General features: G+C 41.0%; 1 protein-coding gene across 17 annotated transcripts in view; it reads left to right on the forward strand.

The window, feature by feature from the left end:
- Nucleotides 1–20,060, forward strand: part of MAST4 (microtubule associated serine/threonine kinase family member 4) — a 313,227-nt gene extending 293,167 nt beyond the window's left edge. For all 17 annotated transcript variants that reach the window (XM_065860149.2, XM_065860150.2, XM_071802651.1 and 14 more), the window contains 9 exons: nucleotides 135–247; nucleotides 1,810–1,937; nucleotides 2,045–2,277; nucleotides 4,179–4,379; nucleotides 6,999–7,228; nucleotides 11,530–11,652; nucleotides 13,408–13,544; nucleotides 14,212–14,393; nucleotides 15,231–20,060. In XM_065860149.2, the coding sequence (XP_065716221.1) occupies nucleotides 135–247; nucleotides 1,810–1,937; nucleotides 2,045–2,277; nucleotides 4,179–4,379; nucleotides 6,999–7,228; nucleotides 11,530–11,652; nucleotides 13,408–13,544; nucleotides 14,212–14,393; nucleotides 15,231–19,087 (5,204 nt within the window). In that variant the 3' untranslated portion in view covers nucleotides 19,088–20,060. The remainder of the gene's footprint in view (nucleotides 1–134; nucleotides 248–1,809; nucleotides 1,938–2,044; nucleotides 2,278–4,178; nucleotides 4,380–6,998; nucleotides 7,229–11,529; nucleotides 11,653–13,407; nucleotides 13,545–14,211; nucleotides 14,394–15,230) is intronic.
- Nucleotides 20,061–25,107: the final 5,047 nt, after the last annotated feature.

Genomic DNA, 25,107 nt, shown 5'->3' on the forward strand with positions numbered 1-25,107 from the left:
AACCACTGGCAACTTGCATTTTTGCTGGTGGTTTGACATTTCAGCAGACACAATCTTAAGAATAAAATTACGCTTCTAATATTGGCACCCATTCTTCCTGATAAAATCAAGTACTTTATTTCCCTTGTCTGTAGCTCGTTCTGAGAAATACCACCATATGGAAACTGAGGAAGAAGATGATACCAATGATGAAGATTTTAGTTTGGAGATAAGACAGTTTTCTTCATGTTCACACAGATTTTCGAAAGTAAGTAAAAATTGCTGTAATGTTAATATATATTGTGTACATAAATATTTTGCTACTTTTATAGAGTTTGGAAATATTAGATATAGAAGAAATGTACAGGACATTGTGTCTTCAGGACGTTAGCTGAAATTGAGCAAGAATGAAATTAATATCGTTAAAACAAAGACGATTCTGTAGGAAAGGTGTTTCTTGAGTCACTAAGAAAATAATAGAAAATTGTAGAAACAGGATGGTATTTTCTGTAGAAAATTCATGATCGCATAAGAGAAAGTTTAGGGAAACTGTTCTGTTAAATGCCCATGCATATTCCTCACATTGGTTTGCTTGTGCATAGTTTGCAGGTTGCTCCAGTTGTGTCCTGTGTGTCTTGCTGTAACAAAGCATAACAAAGATTACAGTACTAGCCTATAGTAGCTAGTAATTAAATTACATTAGGCTAAATGGAAAAAAGCAAAGTAGTGTTTATCATGTGATTTGGTCAAGGAGAGATGTAGATTTGAGGGAGTGATTTGAGTGCTGTGAAGGTAAAGCTGACTGTCGAAGAAGTAGTGTGAAGTTCTTATTTTGAGTTGTGCTATATGTCAAATTCAGATACTGGTAAATAACACAGTCTCTTTGGGGATAACTTGGACCAGAGGCAGTAAGCACAAATTGAAACACAGGAAGTTCTGCCTGAAGACAAGGAAACACTTTTTTTAGTGTGAGGGTGATAGAGCACTGATGCAGTTTGTCTGCGGAGGTTGTGGAGTTGCCATCCTTGGAACTCTTCAAAAGCCATCTGGACATGGTCCTGAGGAACCAGCTCTAGGTGACCCTCCTTGTGCAGAGAGACAGCATGACCTGCAGAGGTCCCCTTCTAATCTCATTCTGTGATTCTGTGAACTTTTGTCCTTTCGAAAGCTCTGTACCACAGTGCTAATTTGATTTGTTAATGTTCTGTTGTTGCGTCTCTAGCTGTGCCTCTCAGGCTGTAGAATATACAACTGACAGTTGCTGTGTGCTGTTTCTCAGCTAAGCAAACAAGAGACTTCCAGTGATCAGAGTTTAATTTTTCTAAGTACTTTATCCAAGTAATTTATTCTTAACTTCAAAGTCAATTCAGATTGATTTTTCTGCTTTCCACACCTGGCTGGTAGATATTAAGTCAGTATCTTAGGGTTAGGGCTTTTTTACTTTGATTGGCTTTATGGTTGTGAGTTAATCCAAGATGTACATTAATCCTGTGACCTAGAGACCCCAAGTCTGTGGATTTTGTTTGTACTCTCTTGGTTCACACAGTGAAATGGGGAGAAAGCTGATAAATTCATAATGAGAAGAGACGTTACTTGTGACCCTGTATGTGAGGAGCCAAGAAAGCAAAATAGGAAAGCATTTTAAGAACACAAACTCTTGGGAATTCAAAAAAGCTCAAGAAGTTTAAAGTTTGCACTCTGAAATACTGTATAAGCATTTAGAACATGCAGAGTACAACCTGAAATGTGCTTTCCTGCATGTTTTTTTATATCAAATATGTCAGTGATAAGTTGGCTTTTTTGTATATATTTTCTTTTTGTCTGTAATAGGTTTTCAGTAGCATAGATCGAGTCACTCAAACACAAGGTGAAGAAAAGGAAGATGTGGGAGACAAAACAAAAGGTGTAACATTGCCTTCTGTGGAATCTTTAAGCTGGAGTTCAGAATATTCTGAAATGTAAGTAGAAGGGGGTACTGTAAATGATCTGCATCTGGTACGGCTTCCCAGGTAGCAGGGCTCCTCATCTCAATAACTGCATGAGCATTTACTTATTTTTAATGCAGACAACAAATATCTACACCCATCTCCTCTGACACTGAGAGCAACAGGCAGCGACACAGCTCTGGTTTGCTTCCAAAGTTGTCCATATCAGCTGAAGGAGAACAGGATGATTCCACCAGCTTAGTGGCACCCCAGGAGGAGCAGGAAAAGCCCACATTTGTGAGTGAAGAAATAGCACAAGACGAACCTGAAGTAACCACTCCAGCAAGTACAATCAGCAGCTCCACACTATCAGGTAATTCACAGTGGGTCTCTTTACTGAACACATTAGAAACAGTCGTGGACCTTCTTTGTTTAGCAGTAGGTTGCATGCATGTGGAAGTCCTGTATGTCAGAAATGCTTTAAAAAAAGGCATCCCAAGAGGGATCTGGTTTGTGCTTAGGCTCAACTTGAGAAAATCTCATGAACCTATGTATGGGAAAATTTCAACTTCTTTGGAAGTGCCAACATTTGGTGTCACACCACTGCCTCTGGAGGGCTTCTAGGTAAATGAATAAAATGGTGACTTGACCATATGGCTTTTGCAGGATCCTTCTGTGGAGAAAAGGAGTCTTAGACCCCTTGAGCTCTTAAAACACTGTTTTTGTATCCCTCACTGAAGCTGGTGATCTTTTGATCATCCTGGAGTCATTCCAACTGGTATATATTGCTGTTTTCTCACACTGTGCTGCACAATTGTGTGTTTTTAATTAAGATATCTCAATGATATATGCCTTTAAGAACTGGCAGGTTTGTCTTTGATTTGTGGAAGTAACTTTTGGTATTAGAATCTAGGAGGAAGTGTTGTAAACCTTTCCCTACTTAAATAATTCCTCTATGTATCCCTTTCTCAGCTCAAGTATTTGCATGCATTTCAGTAGAATCTAAGGCCCTAGTATCTTTCTGATTTTATGCGTTCAGAGGAGAGTTTTGTATAACTGTTGAAAGACCTTACACACAGACTTACATCAGTGTCATGGTTGTCCATATGTAGGTTCCAGTTACCTCTCTACACATTTGCCTGTTTTCAACGTATTTCTCTTTTGTACCTCACTGAGTTTTCTCAAGCTACCCCTTTCTGTGCCCAAATGCCTAATTTCCCTTGTAGTCCACATTTTCCTCCCTCTTCCTCCTCTCCATTTCTGGGAAGATAAACTTTCTCAGGTTCATCCAGCTGTACAACAATTTCCATCTCCTTCCCTTGTCTAATACATTGACTCGGCTGTATACAAATTCTTGCTCACTTCCCCCAGCCCTCTGTTAGGGTCTTGGCGTTAGCACAGCAGTCACAGTGATAACTCAAAACATCTGCTCTTCTTCTGTCACTTACCAGTTAAACTTAAGAATTTCATTTTTCTGTGGTCCATTAGCAACTGGATATTCAGTGACCTTAAACAAATACTAGGAATTGCTGCTATGTCTTTAAACAGGCAACCTACCCTTGGTGCGTGTTTCGTTAGGTCCTTCAACTTTCCTGTGATATCTTTCAATTTTTGAAGAAATCCTGTGCAGGTTGTTTACCTGAGACAAGACCTGTAGGGTCTTTTTGGTTGTTTGGTGTTTGGGTTTTTTTGGTTGTTTTTTTTTTTGGGGGGTTGTCTTTTGGGTTTTGTTTGTTTGTTTTTTTCAATTTTTGAAATACTGCTTTCCTTCCCCCATTCAAAATCCCATGATAGGCTAATATCAACGTGGTTGTAATAATGAGTATAGTGGTGCAACGTATCTTTCTCCTCTGTGGTAGAAAACCACCAAAGAATTAAAAAAAAAAAAAAAAATCATTATTTTTGGAGAAGCTGTTAAGCTGATAAAACCTTCCATAGGATTGTAGCCTTACATTTATTTTTTGTGTGAACTACTCCTGAAATAAATTAATGATTAAGTTCTCTAAGGTGGGTGCTGCGTATTGAGATACCCAACTTGCTTCAGCTTTTGTCTCTTACTTTACTTTAGTCAGTGACTACAAAACACTGTTGATTTCAGTTCATTCTGTTAATGTTTATGCATTCTGTAAGTCTAGAAGAATTACCTAGATTTCTGTTAATGTTGTTTTATGAACTTAATAACAGGAAGAAGAATTCCTATCTCACAATTGTACCATTTCTCCATGTTGACCCCCAGTTTTCCCTCAATATGTTTATCCCTTCTTCTTTGTACAGTTGGCAGTTTTTCAGAGCACTTAGATCAGATAAATGGAAGACATGAGAGTGTGGACAGTACAGATAACTCCTCAAAGCCACCCAGTGATGTTGCGTCTCACATGGCTCGTCAACAGTTAGAAAACACAGAGAAAAAGATCATCTCTGGAAAAGTCACAAAGTCCCTTTCTGCAAGTGCTTTGTCCCTCATGATCCCAGGAGGTAGAGATAAATCTTTTTGTTTGAAATGTTATGATTTATGCGTACTTGATGGCTTATGATGTAAATTCAATATTTTGGAGAGCCCAGAATGGATGCTGTCACACTTTTTTGTTTCTCATGTTCAGCTGTGTTACTAGGTGGTGCAATCTTACCATCGGGTTACAGTGGTCTTGTTACAGCTGTGGGGCCTTCTCTGACAGGCAAAAATGTAGCTTAGTGGTGCCAACTTTGTGTTTGACTGTGTGCATGCACAGCAGGATGCAGGCTTCAGTCCTTGGCCCACCCTACAATAGGGGTGTAGTTTAAGTTTTAAGTAGCTCACTGTGTACAGCTCCAAGAATAACTGTTTGTTGTAGCAGCCCATTCAGCTTGATTAGTTCTCTCCCATCACCCACAAAGAAAGGCAATAACCCGAAGAGAAGTGTCACAAAAGTGGAAATAGCATGTAGACTCCTGTTCTGTACTACATAGGCTTACATGGAGTGCTCAAAATTTGAAGCCAGAAATATTCCTAGGAGTAAGTGGAGATAAAACGTTAGTATTGAGTGTTTCCAGGTGAAGCATTGGTGCTTTGTGTTTTAATGGTTCAGAATCGAAGTCCGAATTTCCCAGACTTTGATTTTTTTTTTCCCAAAAGTGGGATGACGTCTCAACTTTTGACACTGGCCATATGCTTCTTTTAGACCTTAGGTGAAATACTGAAGTGTCTACTGGCCTGATAATGTAACCCTGCACTCACTCCATATATTCAAAGGTGACTTTGACAGTAACTTTAGCAGGTTGCTTTGAGTCCTCAGGCTAGTGGAGAACTGTTGAAGAGCTGGTTCTGGCTCTTCTCTTAGCCTTCACCTGTTTTGCGGCTGTAAAGCTTATGTGCCCTGTGTGCTTCTTAATGCCTTGGTGAGCAAACACTGTGCTATTGTGCGTGTGTTTTGGAGACCTTGGAGATGTGAAAAGGCCATCTGACTCCTATTACTGCAGGAATTTTTGATTCACCTGTTTTCTTCTTCACCATACAGTTTAAAGAACAGCATAGACTTCCTATGCAGTAACTAATTCCAACAGCTAACTATGAAGATTTTTTGATAGATAAGTCAAGAGGAAAATATTGAGTCTCAGTTAAAAGGAGTATTTTGCTCCTGCTGAATGAGGACAACTAGGTGACAATGAAAAGCATACTTAGCATTTCTGTGATGCTGTCCAAATGTGAATGATCATTCTCGCAAAATGCATGAAGATTATTTTCACGATGAGAAAATTGTAATTTACAATGAGACCCCGTGCTCAGTCTGCTCAGGGCACTGAAAACCACAGGCGACTTGCAAACACTCTGGGCTTGTTCCTTTTGCAGACTCTTCCTTCCAAATAATACAGGGTGTTTCAAAAAGATGGATCCGATTTCCTGTTTTCAGTGTATTTTCAGTGGGTTTTGGTATACCCCTGTAATAGGTAGCACCAGGGCTATTTTTTCCTGCTTGTAGAGGGCCTGTAGTGCATGCCAGTTACTGAGATTAGCTATCACAAGAGCATGATATACACACAACAATCAAGTTATTCATCAGTTTGTATTCTAGTAGTGCTTCCAGAGCTGTCTAATAAGAATCACTAAGTTCAGAGATTATACAGACTGAGTTACTGTGTTCATTAAACTACAGGTTTTTTTCAGTTTAATCTCAGTATCATTCTATAAAATCCAAGTTTAGCTTTGCCTATGCCTAAAAAATTCTTGTCATTACATCTGTATCAACCAAAATCTTATACGGTAGCTGTACCTAATACTGTAAAAAAAAAAAACCTACCTTATTCCTGCTTATTCATAAAATAAACTACAGCAGCAGATGTTCAGTGTTCCTGACCTGAGACATATACTTCAGAGTCATAAGAGATGTCCCACATGTAGCAGAAAGCAGACCTGGCATGTTTCAGAGCCAGAGGGTGACAGAGACAGCTCCCTCGGGGCTTGGCTCTTTGGTAGAATTTCAGCATTAGCCGGTGATACCGACCTTTGGGAGCCTCTGAGTCGCATCCAGGGAGTAGCGCCTTTGCTGTCAAAGCGTATCTGCCCTTGCATGACAGGGCTTGTCATGGACACCAAACCTGGGATCCTTCTGGGCTGCATTCCTTTGCAGAACTCTCACCTTGTTGCAGTCACCGAAGTGTGTTTTATGCTGCTGCAATTGTTTTTTATATTTGCACAAGCATGAGCACATAGTGCTTTCAAAACAATGAAACAAAACAGAGCAGTAAGTGATATTGTTGTTGCAAGAAATTTTTGTGGTTTTACATGGTGTAGCAGAATGTAGAAATGGAGGCTCAGTACAAGCATTGAGTTACTGTCCTATGTAACAAAATAGATATTGTGATTTAATTACAGTACTCAGGTTAAATAATTCAGTTTATGCTACAGGGAAAGAGATTTAATTCTAAGATTTGGTGTTGATTAAACTTTTCATTCACTAACATACACACTAATAGAGAAGGAGAGAATATTTATAGAAAGGCAATGATATATTTTGACATAAACATGTTAAAGCTAAGCAGCTTCCCTGTTCTGTGTCTGTATTTGTGTGTGCTCACAATACACTCTAATAGGCAGATTTTTTTGTTGTTTTTTTGCAGATGTGTTTGGTGTTTCTCCTTTGGGAAGTCCTATGTCTCCTCATTCCCTATCATCTGATCCTTCATCCTCCCGAGATTCATCTCCCAGCCGTGATTCATCGATTGCTGCTGCAAGTCCTCGTCAACCGATAGTAATTCATAGTTCAGGAAAAAAGTACGGCTTCACCATCCGAGCCATCAGAGTTTACGTGGGTGACAGCGATATCTACACTGTGCACCATATTGTTTGGGTAAGATAATATGGTTTTTTGCTTATGTACAGTCACAGAAAACTTCAATTATGTGTTTGGTTTGGGTTTTTGTACCTATAGTATCTGTTTGTTGGGAGTTGCTGTGTAAATCATGATGTTCTGCCAAACAGTGTTCTTAAAATGCAGTTTGTGCCTGTACATAAGGCCAGTGTTGGCTATAGGGAGAACACAAGCCACTTCTGGCAGAAGTGATACATACCTACAATGCTGATGTTCTGCATGGATCACTTTCACTTTTGGCAAGTATGGCAGTGAGAAGCAGCCATGTTTTAGGTTCAGAGTACTGCGGCGTAGAAAACCAAAGGTTTGGTGCAGCCTCTCTTCAGTTGAGGGCAGGATCTGCAAAAGTAAGAGATTGTAAACAGAGATTGTTGAAATATATATGGAATTTATTAAACTGCGTCATTTAAGGGTTTCATAAAAGTCCACAGTATTTTACTACACACAAGTAGGCTGATTTCAAGCACTGACATTCTTTTATGTAGAAATGTGCAAATCATTTGGAATCATTAATACCTCTGAGGATCTGTGGCACAGGAAAAAAACTGACTGTCTTGAATAAATCATGTGTTTTTCATCCTCTGTTCACTACTGATATGAACGAAGTGGGAGGCAGGCTAAGGGAAAAGGCAGCAGTTCTTGCATTTCATTGGTTGGTAACATCCTTAATTGTAAAATAAATACGTATTTATATAAATATAGATGTAATTATATTAATTTTATAATTGAGGTTCATAACAAATAATATCTTTTAAAATCATTTATGTATTATATATACATAAATATTGTGTGCGTGTGTATAAACTAAAAGCTTTCAACCACCTTAAAATAGTTTTGAAAAATGGATTATAAATATATCAAAAGTTTTGTACAGATAGGACACTCAGCCAGGATGACAACACTGAGTTATTCTTTAAGTGACTAAGGGAAGCCTCTAAGTCATCTGGCCTTGTCCTTATGGGCGACTTCAACTTGCCAGATGTCAGCTAGGAATATCACAGAGCTGACGCCAACAGGTCCAGAAGATTCCTGAAGCATCTGGACAATAACTTCTTGGTGCAGGTACTAAGGGAACTGACCCAGAAAGATGCCTGCCCATATTTGCTGTGCACTAACAGAGAGGGTCTTGTGGGTGAAGTGGTGATTGGTGGCTGCCTTGGCCACAATAGCCACGAAGCAATCAGGTTTAAAATCTGTGCTATCAGGAGCAAAACTACCAGCAGGACCTCAACTCTGGATATGAGGAGAGCAGAATTCAGCTTGCTTAGAGAGCTGCTTAGTAACGTCCCCTGGGAAGAAACTTTTGAAGGTGTTGGGGTCCATCAGTGCTGGTCATTTTTTAAGAACCACCTCATAAAAGTGCAGGAGCTGGCAATTCCAAAATGTCGAAAGTCAAACAGGTGAGGCAAAGGGCTGGCTTGGCTAAGCAGGGGTTTTCTCAAACTAGAGAAAAAAGTATATGGTCAGTGGAAGCAAGGTCAGGTAACATGGGAACACTACAGAGATGCTGCTCAGCACTTTAGGGAGGAAATTTGTGCAACCAAAGGTCAGTTAGACTTGAAGCTGGCCAGTACTGTGAGGAATAATAAAAAGGGTTTTTTAAATATATTAATGGCAAAAGGCAAGCCAGAAGTAATATTGGCCCATTACTTGATGGGCGTGGTCACCTCATAAACAGACACAGACACGAAATAGACTTTTAATGCTTTTTTGGCTTGGTCTTCAATACTGAAGATGGGCTCTAGGGCCCAGAGAGTCCTGGGCTGGGGAACCATGGCTGTGCAAATGATAAACTCTCAGCCAACCCTGAGCTTGTATAGGATTCGCTTCTCCAGCTAGATCCCTACAAATCAATGGGGCATGATGAGATTCATCCAAGAGTACTTAAAGAGCTGTCTGATGTTATAGTGAAATCTCTCTCTGATTTTTCAATGCTTCTATGAATCTGGAGAGGTCACAGTTGTCTGGAAGCTGGCAAACGTTGTCTCAGTGTACAAGAAGGGTAACAAGGATGACCCTGGCAACTACAGGCCTGTCAACCTCCCTTCTGTACGTGGCAAAATCCTGGAGAAGATTGTTCTGGGAGTTATTGAAAAAATCTGAACGACAACACCATCATTGGTTCCAGCCAGCACAGGTTCCTGATGGAAAGGTCTTGCCTGATCAACTTGATTTCTTTCTGTAACAAGATTACCCACCCAGTTGACCAAGGGAAGCCTGTCAACGTGATCTGTTTAGACTTCAGTAAAGCCTTTGATACTGTCTCTCACAGTATCCTCCTGGATAAGATATCCAGTACACAACTGGATAAACACACAGTGCAGTGGATGAGCAATTGGCTGATGGGACGGGTTCAAAGGGTTCTAGTAAATGGGGTTATATTGGGCTGGCCACCAGTCACTAGCAGGGGTTCTGCAGGGATCCATCTTGGGGCCAGCACTCTTCAATGTCTTCATAAATGACTTAGACTCAGGACTTGAGAGATTACTTAATGAGTTTGCTGATGACCCAAAACTGGGAGGAGCTGTTGACACTCTTGAGGGCAGAGAGGTCCTGCAGAGGGATGTGGACAAATTGGGGAACTGGGCAATCACCAACCGCATGAGATTCAACAAGGGCAAGTGCCGAATTTTGTACCTGTGACACGGCAACTCTGGCTGAACATACAGACTAGGGGATGAGAGGCTGGAGACCAGCTCTGTGGAGAAGGATCTGAGGGTTCTGGTTGACAGCAAGTTGACCATGAGCCACTAGTGTGCCCTGGCAGCCAAGAGGGCAACCGTGTCCTGGGTGCATCCAGCACAGCATTGCCAGCCGGGCAGGGAGGTGATTGTCCTGCTCTGCTCTGCACTGGTGTGGCCTCACCTGGAGCACTGTGTGCAGGTCTGGGTGCCACAGGATAAAAAGAATATAAAGCTGCTGGAGAGTGTCCAGAAGAGGCCTATGGAGTTGGTGAAGGGTTTGGAGAGGAAGCCGTATGAGGAGCGACTAAAGTCACTTGGTTTGTTCAGCCTGGAGAAGAGGAGACCTCATGGCAGCTACAGCTTCCTCACAAGGGAGGAGGAAGGGCAGGCACCAACTCTTCTCTCTGGTGACCAATGACGGAACCCAAGGGAATGGCAGGAAGATGTGCCGGGGAGATTTAGGTTGGATATTAGGAAAAGGTTCTTCCCTCAGCGGGTACTGGAGCACTGAACAGGCTCCCCAGGGAGGTGTCACAGCCACAAGCCTGACAGTGTTCAAGAAGAGACTGGTAACACCCTCAGACACATGGTGTGAACTGTGGGGTTGTCACATGCAGGGACAGGATTTGGACTCCAATGATCCTGTGCGTCTCTTCCAACTCAGGACGTTCTATGATTGTTTTAAATAGATACTATAGGTTTTGAAGGAGCAGTACTACTGATGTGATAGTGTATTACTCACTTTTCATTCATGTTTCTTGCCTCTCGGGTGTATTAAAGCACAAAGAACACTGAGTGTGGGGAATGGGGTACGTTTGATTGTTAATGGAATAAATACAAAAAAATGTATTTCTTGCCGCTGGTGTAGCATCAGATCAGTGAAAGGAAGGGGGAAAATGGTACAAGGCAGTAAGACTGAAAGCTTGCCTTTTTTCCAAAACCCTATAAATTTGGGGTTTTTTTAGCTCTGTCTGCACTGTAGGCTTCAGCAGTGGCGGCGTGACTTTAAATTCTTCAAAAGCTCATTTTAAAATAGAATAAATTATTTAAGCCACCTTCAATATAATTTGCGATTCAGTGTGTTTTGGTCCTTCAGCACCTTTGTGCTGCACTGTTCCCTCTAATGGGCAGCCTGGTGAATTCGAATCACATGAAAACCATCCTTAACTATATTGTGGAGTTAATTTTTGTCGTAATTAGGGTACTGCGTGTGATCTGCCTTAATTACATCAGTATTTCTCAGGGTCAGATGCTAAAAATCTTCAGTCTGAAATTTTGCCATGAGGAGTTAATCACCCCTTTATGATGCATGAAAACTGCGCAGCTATACCAAGCTTAATACCAATTACAACAAACAGTGTTTTAGTGAGCTTTGAAACCATTCCAGGCCTTGTGTAGGTAGGACGTTTGAGTAAGAAGTTGATGGTGAAATGGCTGGTCTGATTTTTCTTCTTTTATGTAACTTAGTATCTGTAAGTTTTCTTCATTGCCAGTTGGTTTTATAAAAGGAGTTAATTAAACAAAACCTACTCTTGGAAATAAGAAGGTTAAGCAGGAGACCATTATGTGTATATTCTTTTTATCTCTGATTTTCAGAACGTGGAAGAAGGAGGTGTGGCTCACCAAGCAGGTTTAAAAGCTGGAGACCTTATTACTCATATCAACGGAGAGCCAGTGCATGGTCTTGTTCATACAGAAGTCATTGAGCTGTTGTTAAAGGTAACTCTTGGACAACTGGGATACAGCCCTTTCTATTTTCACCAAGAATTGAGGGGTTATGTTTGTTTCCTTCAGAGATTAGTTATCAGATTTTGTGGTTGTTCAAGTGCAAAATAAAGCTATTGTTGCACACATCTGGAGAAAGGTCAATGACTTCATATATCCTGCTGTGGTTTTCGTTTCTCTGCAATGAACTGGCACTGCTGCTGAGGTAGCTGAAGTACATTTGAGGCATTGACACAAAGACATGTCTCTGTCTCTCAAAATATTTGACATTTTCAACTACCCCATCTTCATCAGGTAATTCAGGCCTTTAATGATGATGCTACTTCTCAATCAATGAAGTCAATTAGGTAGAGTGGAAACAAAGAACAGGAAACGTTTTCTTGCCTGCTATACAGGAACTTGGGTTTCATAATCTTAAGACCAAAAGGGTTTTGTCTTGTATGTAGCCAGGCATGTCCCACAGAGCTGCTTTGCTTAATGAAGTTCTGATCCTGCAGTTGGACTTTTCTGAATAATCTACAACATTTTTCTCTTGTGGAGTTTTCTGATGTCTGTCCTGTTAGAAAACTATAATTTTTCCTTGAAAACAAACAAAAATCCCAACTTTTTAAGTGAACGTTAATATCTTAGCTTTTCATTGTAGCTCATCATATTGCAGTTTTTATGTAATATTTTTTGCACAGACTAACATAGTTCAGAATTATTTTAGACAGTTGTATTTTTACTTCCTATATTATTAACAATTTATAGTGTTACATGCAGAGCTTTACCTGTCAAAGGGAGTAGTCAGTTATAGAAAGATTGGAAAGCAGTAAAGTAATGAGGAAATATGAAGAGCAGAGGAAAGAAGCAAAATACACTTTTTCTTAAGCATTTGTTTTCCTTTTCTAAAACCAGGAGGAACGTCCAATTTTTACAGTTCTACGAGAAAGGCGCAAGAGAAAATTCTTTAATCTTAGGCAGTTGAGTGTACAGTTATTTTCTGTCTCAGGTGCAGAAAAAGAGAAACATGACAACCCTGCACACTACTTACAAGAATAAACTCAAAATGAGAAATTGTTGTTTATGTAAATGTGCTGTATCGTACATTAATTTGGGCTATTGTAATTCCTTTGAAAAGAAGTTTACTGTAGTGGTATACAACACTGAGAAGAAGGTATTAATTTCTGAAACGTAAAATAGGTATTGCCAGTTGGTTTTATTTATTGAGTCATCTGTTCATGAGAACGGTCCTAAGAAGCTCAACTAAATTATATTTGTTACCTCTTTTGAACAAGATAAAAGGGTTGTTTGGGACTGGTAATGAAGATTAAATTTTCTCCTCCATTTCGTCATTATAACAGTTGGTACCCTGAGGCATGAATGGCCAGTGAAGGGACGACTGCACAGTGGCAGCTGTTCTTTGTGGGAAAAGAAGATGGTTTTGTAGAAGCTTCCATCTTGAAAACTGCAGTTTTTGTCGATCCTTGGACTCCTCCTGTCTAGCTACAATTATTGGAATTTCTCCTTGTCCCAAAGCTTGAACGGAGGAAGTCTAGGAGATCTGGCAGAATTTGAGAGTTTTCCAGTCATCCTTTTGTCTGATATAAATTAGCCTGGCAATGTCTCCGTAGGGTACCCTGCTCTGCCAGCTCTTACTCTGATGCTGGTTTCCTGTCTCATTGCATTCACATTTGTGGTGTAGCTTCAATTTAAGGCAAAGTCATCTTGCATTGTTCATGCTTAAAGGTTCCTCCTCCTTTTTGGCAGAGTGGTAACAAAGTCTCAGTAACGACAACTCCTTTTGAAAACACTTCGATCAAGACAGGACCTGCCAGGCGATACAGCTATAGGAGCCGAATGGTCAGGCGCAGTAAGAAAACCAAGAAGAAAGAGAGTTTAGAGAGGTAAGTAATCCTGTTCTTTCATGGCAAATATGTTTCTGTTTGTGTATATGTAACGATTAATTTAAAATATGAAGTTAATGCAGTTCTCTCTCTTCTACATCTTTTTGTCTTCTTCAGTGAGATCCTATGGTTGTAACACACCCTTCACCTCCTGTTTTGCCTAAACTAGTTTTGTTAAAATAACCCCTAAAAACTTCGCACATTGCACACATAGATATGGGGAAGAAAGTCAGTGACTGAAGTTCAGTCTTAATTTTGTTTAAGTATGTCTTTTTGTACTTATTCAATTAAAGTTTCTAGTGTTAAATTTGTGTATTTTGTAAATGCATTGCGAGTACTTTATAGATATTCCTACAGTTTTGGTGGGCTCTTAAATTAAAAAAATGAAGATTTATACTCATAAGGAGCTGACCATTCTCCTGATTTATGGTGAGTAAATTTTAGTACAGGTAGATCAGTTACCATATCTATCCCAGCTGTTAGCCTGTCAGGATATTTTCTAAGCTTTACCCTCTGCAATGTGTTTTGTTTTCAGGTAAACAGATGTAATATTTGCTTTTCTGAGAGTAGTGGGTGAAGGAAGCAATGTCAGTTTGCAAGAATTTTGCCTGTTGTAATAGTATCTTCTGTGCATCTTCTGATCAATGCTGTTTTCTTCTCATGCTAGGAGAAGATCTTTCTTTAAAAAGCTGGCCAAGCAACCCTCTCCTCTTCTTCACACCAGCAGAAGTTTCTCCTGCCTGAACCGGTCACTTTCATCAGGGGAAAGCTTGCCTGGGTCTCCAACCCACAGCTTATCTCCTAGATCACCTACCCCAAGCTACCGCTCTACTCCTGATTTTCCATCTGGTGAGTGTAAAGGGAGTGGAGAGCAGGTGAAAACAACTTCAAGTATATTCTGCTTTTTTTGAGCCCCTCAGATCTGTTTCACTCTGCTAAGAGTAGTCAGCTCTGACAAGCGTAAGCATTGAACAGCTGCTTTCTTTCTTCAAAAAAGGAAAAACATTCCTGATGCAAAATCTGAGGTGGTTCCATGATATAGAAATACCTAAAAGGGAGCTGTCTGCTAGGTTTGTCCCAAAGTTTAAATCCAAGTCCAGTGGCTACATTGAGTAACAAACAACCCAAGTTTGGAATAAAAAGTAGAATCTTGACTAGGAGAGGCTGATTGATAAAAGAATGAAACTGAGGAAAAAGGTGCGACATAATGGAACTAGTATGGACACTCATGAATGCAGATTTATTGCTGAAAAGATTGTTGGGATGCTGAAATAAGGCTCCTTAAAGTCTGCCCCTTTTTCCTGTTCTACGTCTGTTGTGATTTTAGTGTGTACTAAAGGTGACTGCTTTTGTACAATCCCTTGGCAAAGGTAAATTATTTGAAAAGCTTTGATCATTGCTTTGAAGTGGCAGAAAGCATTAACTATTCTATTTAAATATAAGGAAGTGGTAACTTAAAATGGGATGAAGGAACGGAGGAGAAAAGGGAAAAATAGCAATGTAGTTAGAATGATGAGGGGTTTACAGCTCAGTCACTCAATACCTTCCAAATTTTGGAACATTGTGGCAGTGGATGGCACGTAGACCTCTTGAACCAGTGAAGGTTTTGTGTCTCATGAGCATTTAGACAAGTTAAAAAAATATTATTAATCTTATGTATGGTTTCTTTGTTTGTTCTTTTCACAGGTACTAACTCTTCTCAGAGTAGCTCCCCTAGTTCAAGTGCTCCAAATTCTCCAGCTGGTTCAGGACACATAAGACCCAGCACTCTCCATGGCTTGGGTCCAAAGCTTGGTGGGCAAAGATACAGATCAGGAAGACGCAAATCAGCTGGCAGCATTCCTCTCTCTCCTCTTGCACGGACACCTTCTCCAACACCCCAGCCAACATCCCCTCAGCGATCCCCATCACCATTGTTAGGACATTCGATTGGAAATACAAAAATTGCTCAGTCTTTTCCTAGCAAAATGCACTCCCCTCCAACTATTGTGAGGCATATTGTTAGGCCAAAGAGTGCAGAGCCACCAAGATCTCCACTGTTAAAGAGAGTCCAATCTGAAGAGAAACTTGCACCATCTTATGGTGGTGATAAGAAACACTTATGTTCACGAAAACACAGTCTGGAAGTGACCCAGGAAGAAGTGAATAGAGAATTGTCGCAAAGGGAAGTGACTCTTCAGAGCTTGGAGGAGAATGTGTGTGACATGCCATCACTCACACGAGTCAGGCCTGCAGAGCAGGGCTGCTTGAAACGACCCATCTCCCGAAAATTAGGTAGGCAAGAATCCATCGATGAGCTGGACAGAGAGAAGCTGAAGGTGAAGATAGTTATGAAAAAGCAAGATTTTGCTGAAAAAGCAAATGCTGCTATACATGAACCCAGCAGTGAACAAGAAAACCCTAATACCTTGAGACTGGAAGAAAAAGACAAAAAAGCATTCCAGAAGGTATTAGAAAGATCAAATCCATTTGAAACAAAAATTGTTGCTTTGGAGACCCAGTCAGCTGGTGGCATACTCAAAGACACCCTTCAAAAAAATGCAAGCTTGAGATCAAATGATGGTGTTGGTGTAGATGCACAGATGTTATGTCATGGGCATCCACCTAATGAACTCAGTCATATTTCTTATGACTTCAAAAGAATTTCCCCTCCATGTACACTGCAAGATGCGCTACCTCAGTCTTCTGACAGGATGCTAAATGGAAAGGGAGAAAACACAGATAAAAATGCACCAACAAAAGAATTTGTCAAATTTGAAAGATTAGATGGTAAACTTTCAAATATTGATTATTTTAGAAAGAAAATGTCAGCTGAAGAAAAAGATGACAGTGTCTGTCCAGTGCTAAAGCCAAAATTGACATCAAATGTTCATGAATGTCTTCAGTTTAATACAGGCAGGCCCATAAACATACAGCAGGACTCCACTGCAGTTGCCGATGGCAGAGCGTTTATTGGCAGTGCACATGCTGCTCAGATCAGCTCAGTTTCTTTCGTTCCTCTCAAGACCTTGAACGGCCGAGCAGACACGAGTATGGAAAAACCAACCCTTATCTCCACTGAGGCTCCCGTCAGAAAAAGTCCTTCAGAATATAAACTTGATGGGAGGTCTGTTTCCTGTTTAAAGCCAATAGAAGGCACACTGGACATTGCTTTACTTTCTGGGCCACAAGCTTCGAAAACTGAACTGCCTTTGTGCGTGCTGCCAGAAGGACAGAGCACCAGCAGTGATGGAGGATCTCCTAAAACCCCAGCACCACAGGGGAGTGGTGGGAAGGCAGAACTGGCCTGTCAGAAGGAGCAGTTGTTAAACTATCCAAAATCTGGCAAAGTCAATGTATCAGAGCCTCACGTTCTGCAAACAAGCAAGAGTTGTCCAAATCCACCAGTCACCCCTGTGGCTGCAGAAGTAGTGACAGAGAAAAAGATTTCAGGCCCAGCTACTAAAGGCAACATTTCTGTTACTGAAGGTGTTCAAAAGAAAGATACCTCCCCTTCAAAACAGAAGGACAGTTCAATGGAGATGAAGACTTGTGTTACTCAGAGTATTAAAGCTACTCAAACATACTTCAAACTTTCAGCTGTCCAAAGCACTCCTGAAAAAGCTGTGGGAAAAGAGAAGCAAATACAGAAGGAGTTGCCTGCCAAACAGCCAGTAGTCCAGAGAAGTTGCGAGCCTATCCATGCAAAGGTGGAGGTGATCAGGGAGTCATCTCTTAAGGCATCTGTCTCGGATGTCCTGATAACAAGCTGCAAAAGCAATGAAAAAACCTGTGCTGATTTTGCCATTCCATCTCAGATGCAAGGAAAAATGCAGGCAGCTGCCCCCAAGGCACAACCTAGGGATGGCAGAGAGTCACTGAAACAGCAAGGCAAAGATGACAGCAGTACTGCTAGTAGTTTTGTGGAAAGGGACGTAGCCACACAGAAAGTCTTCAGTGAATCTAAGAAAGTTACCACAGAATCAAAGAGTGAAGCCCTTCCATCCAGATGGCCCATGCAAGCCTCAACAGATTGCAGTCCTAAAAATGAGAAGTCTGCACTGGTTTCCTCTGTGCAGAAGGACAATGCCAAAGATTTAGGAAAGAAAGACGAGAAACAGTTCACTGACATAAGGCTTCAAACTACTGAGAAAGAGCAGACAAGCCGAGTTCCTCGGCAGCAGCCTCACACTTCAAGCTCCCCTGCTGTGAGAGACACTGTAAGCAGAAACTGTGCTGTAGATGTTCAAGAACACGTGAAGCCTGCTGCTACCTGTGTGGAAAGCAGCAGTAATAAACACAGACCTGTCTCTGAAATGAGTTCCTCTAAGTCTAAGTACTTAGATAAACAGACATCGTCACAGAAACCATGCACTCCAACCGTAAAAGAAAAAGAAACTATTATTCAGGCGTCTACCAGCTCTCGGAAAGATGGGAAACTGATCAGTAAAAATGTGCTAGATCCCCTTTGTTCTGTGTCAGGCTGTTTGACAAAAATGAGCGATGAACACATGCAGACTGAAAGGCCTGTGAGTTCGGAGCACAGCTCAGTAGCTACCCTCCAAATGAGCAGCATCACTCTTGACACCAAACCCAAATGCTCTGCTGTCAGCCCCGTACCAGCAGGCCCAGAGAGTTCTATGCAGATGCAGGAACCAGCAGGCTTGGTGGAATCTCCTAATCAAAAACAACTTCACCTCAGTGAAAAACAAACTGTGTCTCCAAAGTTTTCCACTGTGAAAGACTCTCTCGTGCTGAGCAAACAGGCAGACAGAAGTCCTAGTAACCAGGTGATCTCTGCAGACAAAAGACCTGAAGGAAAAACATGCACTGATGCACTTTATGTTCAGCTTGACAGTGGGAAAGTGGAGCCTACCCTTTGCCTGACAAACTGCGATGCCAGAGGGAAAGGAGCAGAAAAAGCTACCGCAAGTAGCAAAAGCTCTCAAGATTCAAAAGGGAAAGGACAAGTTAATCAAAAACAGCCAGAGGATGCAAACAAGCAGATTGCAATAAAACATTCGTCAGCTGCCAGTGGGCAGAGTTCCTGTCGTGTGGCTGCAACACCAGGAAAGCCACTGACTTATACAGCCAATTTATCTGAATGTAGACAAGAAGTATCTGTTTTGTCTTCAGCGAAGGGTGATGCGTCTTCAACAAAGGTTAAAGCAGGCTCACCTGAGCTTCCTGCAACATGCAAGGAGCTAAATAAGAAAAGCAACACTTCCTCGGGGATCAGTAAGGCAGAAATTACTAAAAGTGTTTCACTGATGGCCTTGCACAGTGCTGCTGTTGTAGTAGAAACCCACCACCCTGCTTCAAACCTTGGAGGAAAACCAGGAAATCAAGAAAAGTCTTTTTGTGTTAACACTGTGGATGTAAAGGGAAAAGATGCCGTTCAGGCTCAGCAGTCTGCTTCAAGAAAACAGAATGTAGGTAGAGATTTACCCAGGTCAGCTACCACACCTGACCGCCCTAACGCACTTTCTAATGACAAAGACGCGGCTAGGCAGCGGCGGGGAAAGGAAGCTTCACGGAGCAGTCCTCACAAAAAATCCTGTTAAGTGTGTAACACCTGGCACGTGTGAATTCAAGACTAGCTGAAACAATGTCAATATACTGGACTACCTTTGAACCATCACTGTGTCGTGTCTTTGTGCAGCCAAGCTTTCATTCACTGAAGAAAGGGGATATGTAAAGAGAAGACTTTTTTTCAAAATGCCTTCCTAATTGTAACCGGTAAAACTGTTACCATATAGTATTTGTACAAGAATACCTTTACAGCTGAGAGCTGTTGAAGAAAAGATTTCCTTTGTAAATACCTAGTGGTGTGTTTGGGGTTTGAATGTAGCATATATACTTTGCTGCTGATTGCGTTGTTTACTCTCCCCTTTTTTAAGACAGTTGCTTTGCCACTTATTTGCCATACTCAAAATATGAAACAATTATTAGAACTCAGACCTGGCATGGACATGCACAAGCATTGGTCTGACTGGAAAATAAAAACAGGCCACATTTTTACTTACTAAAAATCCTAGTTGGAGGTTAAAAAAATACTAGTAAAGAATAAATATGGTGACTTATTGTAAGTTTTTACATATATTTTTAATAATCCAGTTTTGATAGTGCTGTACCTGGCTGACTGCTTCACCAGATCTGACACCAGACCTGACTGCATCTCCCTACCGCAGAAAGCCTGTCTCTTAGGGTAGGTGTCTGTAAAGCTGCAAGAGGATCAGTTGGTTACCAGTGCGTCCCAGCAGGAGTTGTGTTCTGTGGTGAAGTGATGGTTCTTGTCTGCTGGGAGTGTGTTCTGTGTCCTTGACCTCAGACAAGGCTGATTCTCTGAAGCACATGCCGTGTGCTCAGGTTTTGCTGCAGTCCTCTCTTGAGTTCTTTGAGCTTTTTAAATTTAGGCCCTTGCAGTGTGAGGCACAAGTATAAGCACATGACTTGCAGCACTAGTATGTTCATCTCTATTCTTTATTACATTGAGAGAATACATATTATCATGGCATACAAGTCTGCATAATTAGCTTCATAGTTTTATTTTCTGACAAGGTAAAAGGAAAAAAGCAGTTTCAGTGTCATATCTTCAAAAAGTTCAGGACATCTGATACATAGCTGGGGCCTTATGTTGTAGACTTAACTTGCTGTTTTTTAGCAAGTAATTCCGGGTTTCATGTTAATTTCTAAATGCATTGAGTAGCTCCATACATTTCATAACAATCTTTTTATTTGTATGCAAAAAAAAGTTAATACTGTAATTATAAAAGAAGCATTTTGTAACAAAGGAACTTGTTGGAGCTATTTGGTGCTAGAATGTTACTGTCTTTTTACTTTTGCTAAGCCTTATTTAAATTTTGTATACTGTGGAACGTGTAGACTTCGATCATTTTAGTGTGGAGGTATTTAGTTTGTTGTGAAGGATGAAAGGTAGAATTTGAAACATGTACAGAAGCACTACAAAATAACCTTGCAGACACGTGTTTTTTTAATGATGGGGATCAATAGAATGCTAGTTTTGCTTATTTCTGTTATATGTACACAAGGTAGAGCTAGGCCCTTACCTGTTTCATCAGGGCTTACAGGTTGTCTTTCTGTCTTGAAAGCTAGAAAATAGTTCATAAAAGCACAGTGTAATCTTGACTTGGAGATTTATATGACAACTGACAGTGTGCAGAATTCATTTCCCTCTGGTGAAAACTTTATTATACTCATTAGTTGAGTTGGATTACAGCAAACCTGTCATGGAAAGATAATATCACAAATAAGTCTTTCTGATTTTTTTTCTCATGGCGATTAAACATTCATACTGCCTTTGCATTCACAGAGGAGCTAGTGAGCAACAGATAATAATTTTTGTGCAGTTTTAAAGATAAAATGGTCTCGACATTTACAGTTCACCTGTGCTTTGGCAGTTACAACAAATGAACGCTAATGCACTTCGAAATAACATTTCTGTCTGGGAGGTATTTCCTAGTTTACAGTCTTCTGCATTTTTTCAGCTCTCCTGTTCTTTCCTTTAAAGCACATCTAGTTATTTGTTTACAGTAGAACTTCATGTATATTTTGTATAGTTCATCATCACTTCCGACAACTAAGTTCTTTGCATTTTTGAAGTGTAACAGTGCTTAAGCTTGTGTTTGTGTAGTACCTGTTTGTTGGTGTTTACCTGATCAGTGAGCTGTTAGAGATCCTCCTGCTTGTGTTCTACTTGGTCAGTCTTTATGTGATTGTAGATCTGATGTGTTCTTTTGTAGACTTCCTGCTGTAGATTCCTCAGCTTACAAAAAAAAAAAAAAAATTTAAAAAAATCGTTAGGGTCTGTGCAATAAAGTGTTTGCAGTCTTATTTTCTCTAAGAAACTCCTTATGGATGTCATAATTGTTGTATATTGAACACGATTATTTATACTTATGCAGTTGCATAACGTTGAAATAAAAATTGAGCATGAAACACTGTTGTGTTAGCATTTTTCCTTGAACTGCTTTCACTTCTGTACCTTGGGGTACATCTCTGCTCTGTTCCAAGGTGGGCACATTGTTCTTCTTCTCTGTGGCCAAATCAGCGCACCCCTTACGGCACATGGTGGCTAAAGATTGTGCGTCAGGAAGTGCAGTGGAGTTTGGGGTCAGGGAGGTGAGCACAGCAGATATCTCGTCCCAGCAGTGGCTGGAACTGCTGCTCTGCTGTAGGATACGTAGGCACAGAGTGAGGACAGATGGCAGATCCTGACTGGTAGCTCACAATGGCAATAGATTGTATTGTGACAATCTTTCCTCCAAAACTTGTCGTCATTCATTAAAGTAGGTCACTTAGGGTTTTAATACCTTCTCAAAATACCCAGACTTTGTGTTTGGGTTTTTTTTATTCACACTAAATTTTTATCCTTAACAAATTTTTGCAACATCTGTAAATGCCATATTTTCATCAGTTTTGAAATCTCTTGCCCTTGAATATAATTGAATATCTCTTTAATCTTTTTTTTTTCTTACAATAGAAGATAAAATAGATGCACTGAACCAGACAGGGGAGATGGACCAGTGCACCTTGGTATCCAGTGACCTCTTTGATGAAGAAAAATCCTTTAGGCACAAGGAGCAACAGGGCAAGATTATTGCTCCCCTGATTTTCATCTTTCCACTTCTTCTAGACAAGCAGCGTCTATTAAAATGCACGTGTTTTTTGTGTTCGAATGCCAGTAGCTCTGCACAGCTGGTTGGCACGTGCCAGGAGCTGTTTACCCAGAAGGGATGGTTATTTTTGTTCACGTTTTATTATTGCATTGTTTTCTTTGTGGTTTTCTTCTATACAAAACCCAGGTGCAGTGGTGTTACAGCATTGCTTCTGCTGCTTTGCTCTCTGTTTGAAACCAATGGGTGAGGGGAAGCTGTGGGTCACCCCCAGCCTTTCCAACTTGCCGCAACCCAGCAGAAGGCAGACACTCTGCAAAATGGGTGCACTGGTAATAAATGCTTATAAGATGCATCGTCGACATCAGGATATATTTTTTTAAGTCAACAGATTTAGAAAATGGCCTCTTCAACCATCCTGTTCGGAGTAAAATCCTCTTTGAAAAATAGACTTGCATCTTACTGGTATTGTTAGGGAAGGAAGAGCTTGGCTCTGAGTTTTGGTTTGTCCAATTGGAATAAAGATTATTACCAGTATCTGAAATGAGATTTGTGAGGTAAGATCTGCTTGAGTTTCTTCTCTGTGTAAATACTGATAAAATTCCTATTTTTCAGTTTTGTGTTGTGCCATGACTTAAGTGACATCTGTAGTTCAGGAGCCAGGATGGTGGTGGGCTCAGTCCTGTTAGGCACCATTCACCTCAGGCGATGTCCCTTGTTCTCTTTGTGCACCGGCTCTCCAGCTGCATTTGAAAACAATGAAAGACCCACCTGGAAACCAGGGACTGCATTCAGATCAGAGCTTGATTGGGCAAACAAATTCTACAAAGGAAAATAAATCTATCCGTATATATTCTTGCTTGTAATTCCATAAAGCTTAATTTTTGTACTTCAACAAGTTTTAATGTATAATTAATAACACTAACATATAATCTGGACATTTTCATGTTTTATAGCCATATATAAATTTTCCTTCAGAATAATCAATGCCTGTATTTTGGATTCGTGTATCCTGAAACGCACAGTGCGTGCTGTTCAGCAGCGTTTTTTACGTCATTTCCTATAAATTGTGTTTTGGAGGGAAATAAAGCAGAGATGATACTGTAAAGTAAATCACAGAGAAAACAAAAAGGCCGACAGGTGGAGATACTGTCATCAAAACCAAGTTGTGTAGAGGGAAAAGGATGGGTCACAGAAAAGTCTGTCTATAATATTTTATGTGTAAGTATGTATTGCACAGGAACACACTCATCATTTCACCTTATCAGCCATCTTTGATTCTACATGTGTCTACGCCACAACACTGGGTAGCATTTCAGAAACTTGTAATGTTTAAATCCTTTGTTCTCTCCCAACAAAAAGGCATTTAAAAAGCATCAGCCCAATGTGCAGTTTTCCCCTCAAGTGGCTGATGCTGCCAGCCTGTGCAGCGTTGGTGTTCTGCAGCTGTCGATGGAGTGTGTCAGCAGCTGCAGAAACAGGGAGTGTGGAGAGTTGTGAGCAGAGACAATGTCCTGGTACCTGAAATCCTGCAGTGTTCAATGTGCAGCTGTAGAAGAAGCATCACACATCTCTCCCTACCTGCCCTTTGGAAGCTCACAGCTACAAAGGCAGGAGGAGGAGAAGCTGTGAGATAAGGCAGGTGGTACACACAATGTGAAGGCATCTGAAAGCTGCAAGAATCCAAGTTCTGTTAGAGTGATGGCAACAGATGGTAAAAGGGCTTTTCGAATAAGAAAGGTATTCCTTACCTGGGATTCTTGTCAGCAGTGTCTTCAGAAATGAGCAAAAACTTTCTAGTCCAGCAGGCATCTTAGAAATATTAGCTAGTCAGAATGTTACGGAGGAAAATGTCAAGGAAATGCCTTTGGGGCAGGAGCTGAAGCTCAGTCTGGAGTCCCGCACAGAACGTTGTGAGGCAGAGCTCACCTTCCATGTCTCAGTGAGCAACCACAGCTCCCAGCTTAGCACACCGGGGAGATGTGCTGGGCAGGGTGAGACTCCCCGTGGGGCATGCTCTGCCATGGAGACAGAAGGGTCATACCCTTCCAGGAGGTTGTGTCTGTACATCATGGTCAGCCTGTTACCAAAGCACTAGTGCCGTGAGTCACTCTGTGGTAATGCAGGGCAGACGAGTTGGCACAGCAAGCTCCCATCAGACCCTTGGTCAAATGCACATACTCTGTCATACCACTGAGTTTATGCACGTATAATGGCAGAAAAAGCGACTTGATTGTTTAGCAAAAGTAAATAATAACAAGTCTTTTTTTTTTTTTCCACCTAGCTGTTGCATATCCCATTGGAGTGAAGAGACTCCTTTCACACCAGGGACACAGGCCAGGAGCACCTGTGGGATGCAGTTGCTGCTCCCCACTGCACTGTCCCCTTTGCAGTCTCTGGTTTTCTGTCCTGGGCAGCTGCTGGAGGAAGCAGGTTGCTCAGGCTGGCATGGGAAAGTCTCATATTGAGTCTAGAAAATAGTAGAAGAGCAGGGCCTATGCCAGCCTGAGGGATGGACAGATGGTCAACAGTGAGGAACTTCCTAAGGATCAAAAATATTTTAAAGGTATTGGAGAGATGATGCAGACTGTTCCTGTCAGTCCTGCAGGAGTAGCTCTTATGCAACTACGGATGTTGTGCCATTTCTTCACAGAAAGTTTGACGTTTTTTAGCAGAGCAGGCTATGCTACTGCCAGCGCTTCAAGAACATCGTTTTTCAAAGGCTTTTGGTAAGGTGAGGGTTTGGTTGGTTTGGTGTTAGGTTTTTGTTTGGTTGGTTTTTTTGTGGGTTTTTATTTGTTTGTTTCGTCATGTTTGGTTTGGTTTGGTTTGGGTTTTTTTTTGGTGGGGTGGAAGGGAATGGTGGTCAAGGTTTGCTTTTCTGTTTTTCATTTGGCCCTTAGATCTTCCCTTTACAGGTGCAGTAGCTGTAGTAGCTGGGTCACCAG

This window comes from Patagioenas fasciata, chromosome Z (genome assembly GCF_037038585.1).
Source record: "Patagioenas fasciata isolate bPatFas1 chromosome Z, bPatFas1.hap1, whole genome shotgun sequence".
NCBI lineage: Eukaryota > Metazoa > Chordata > Aves > Columbiformes > Columbidae > Patagioenas > Patagioenas fasciata.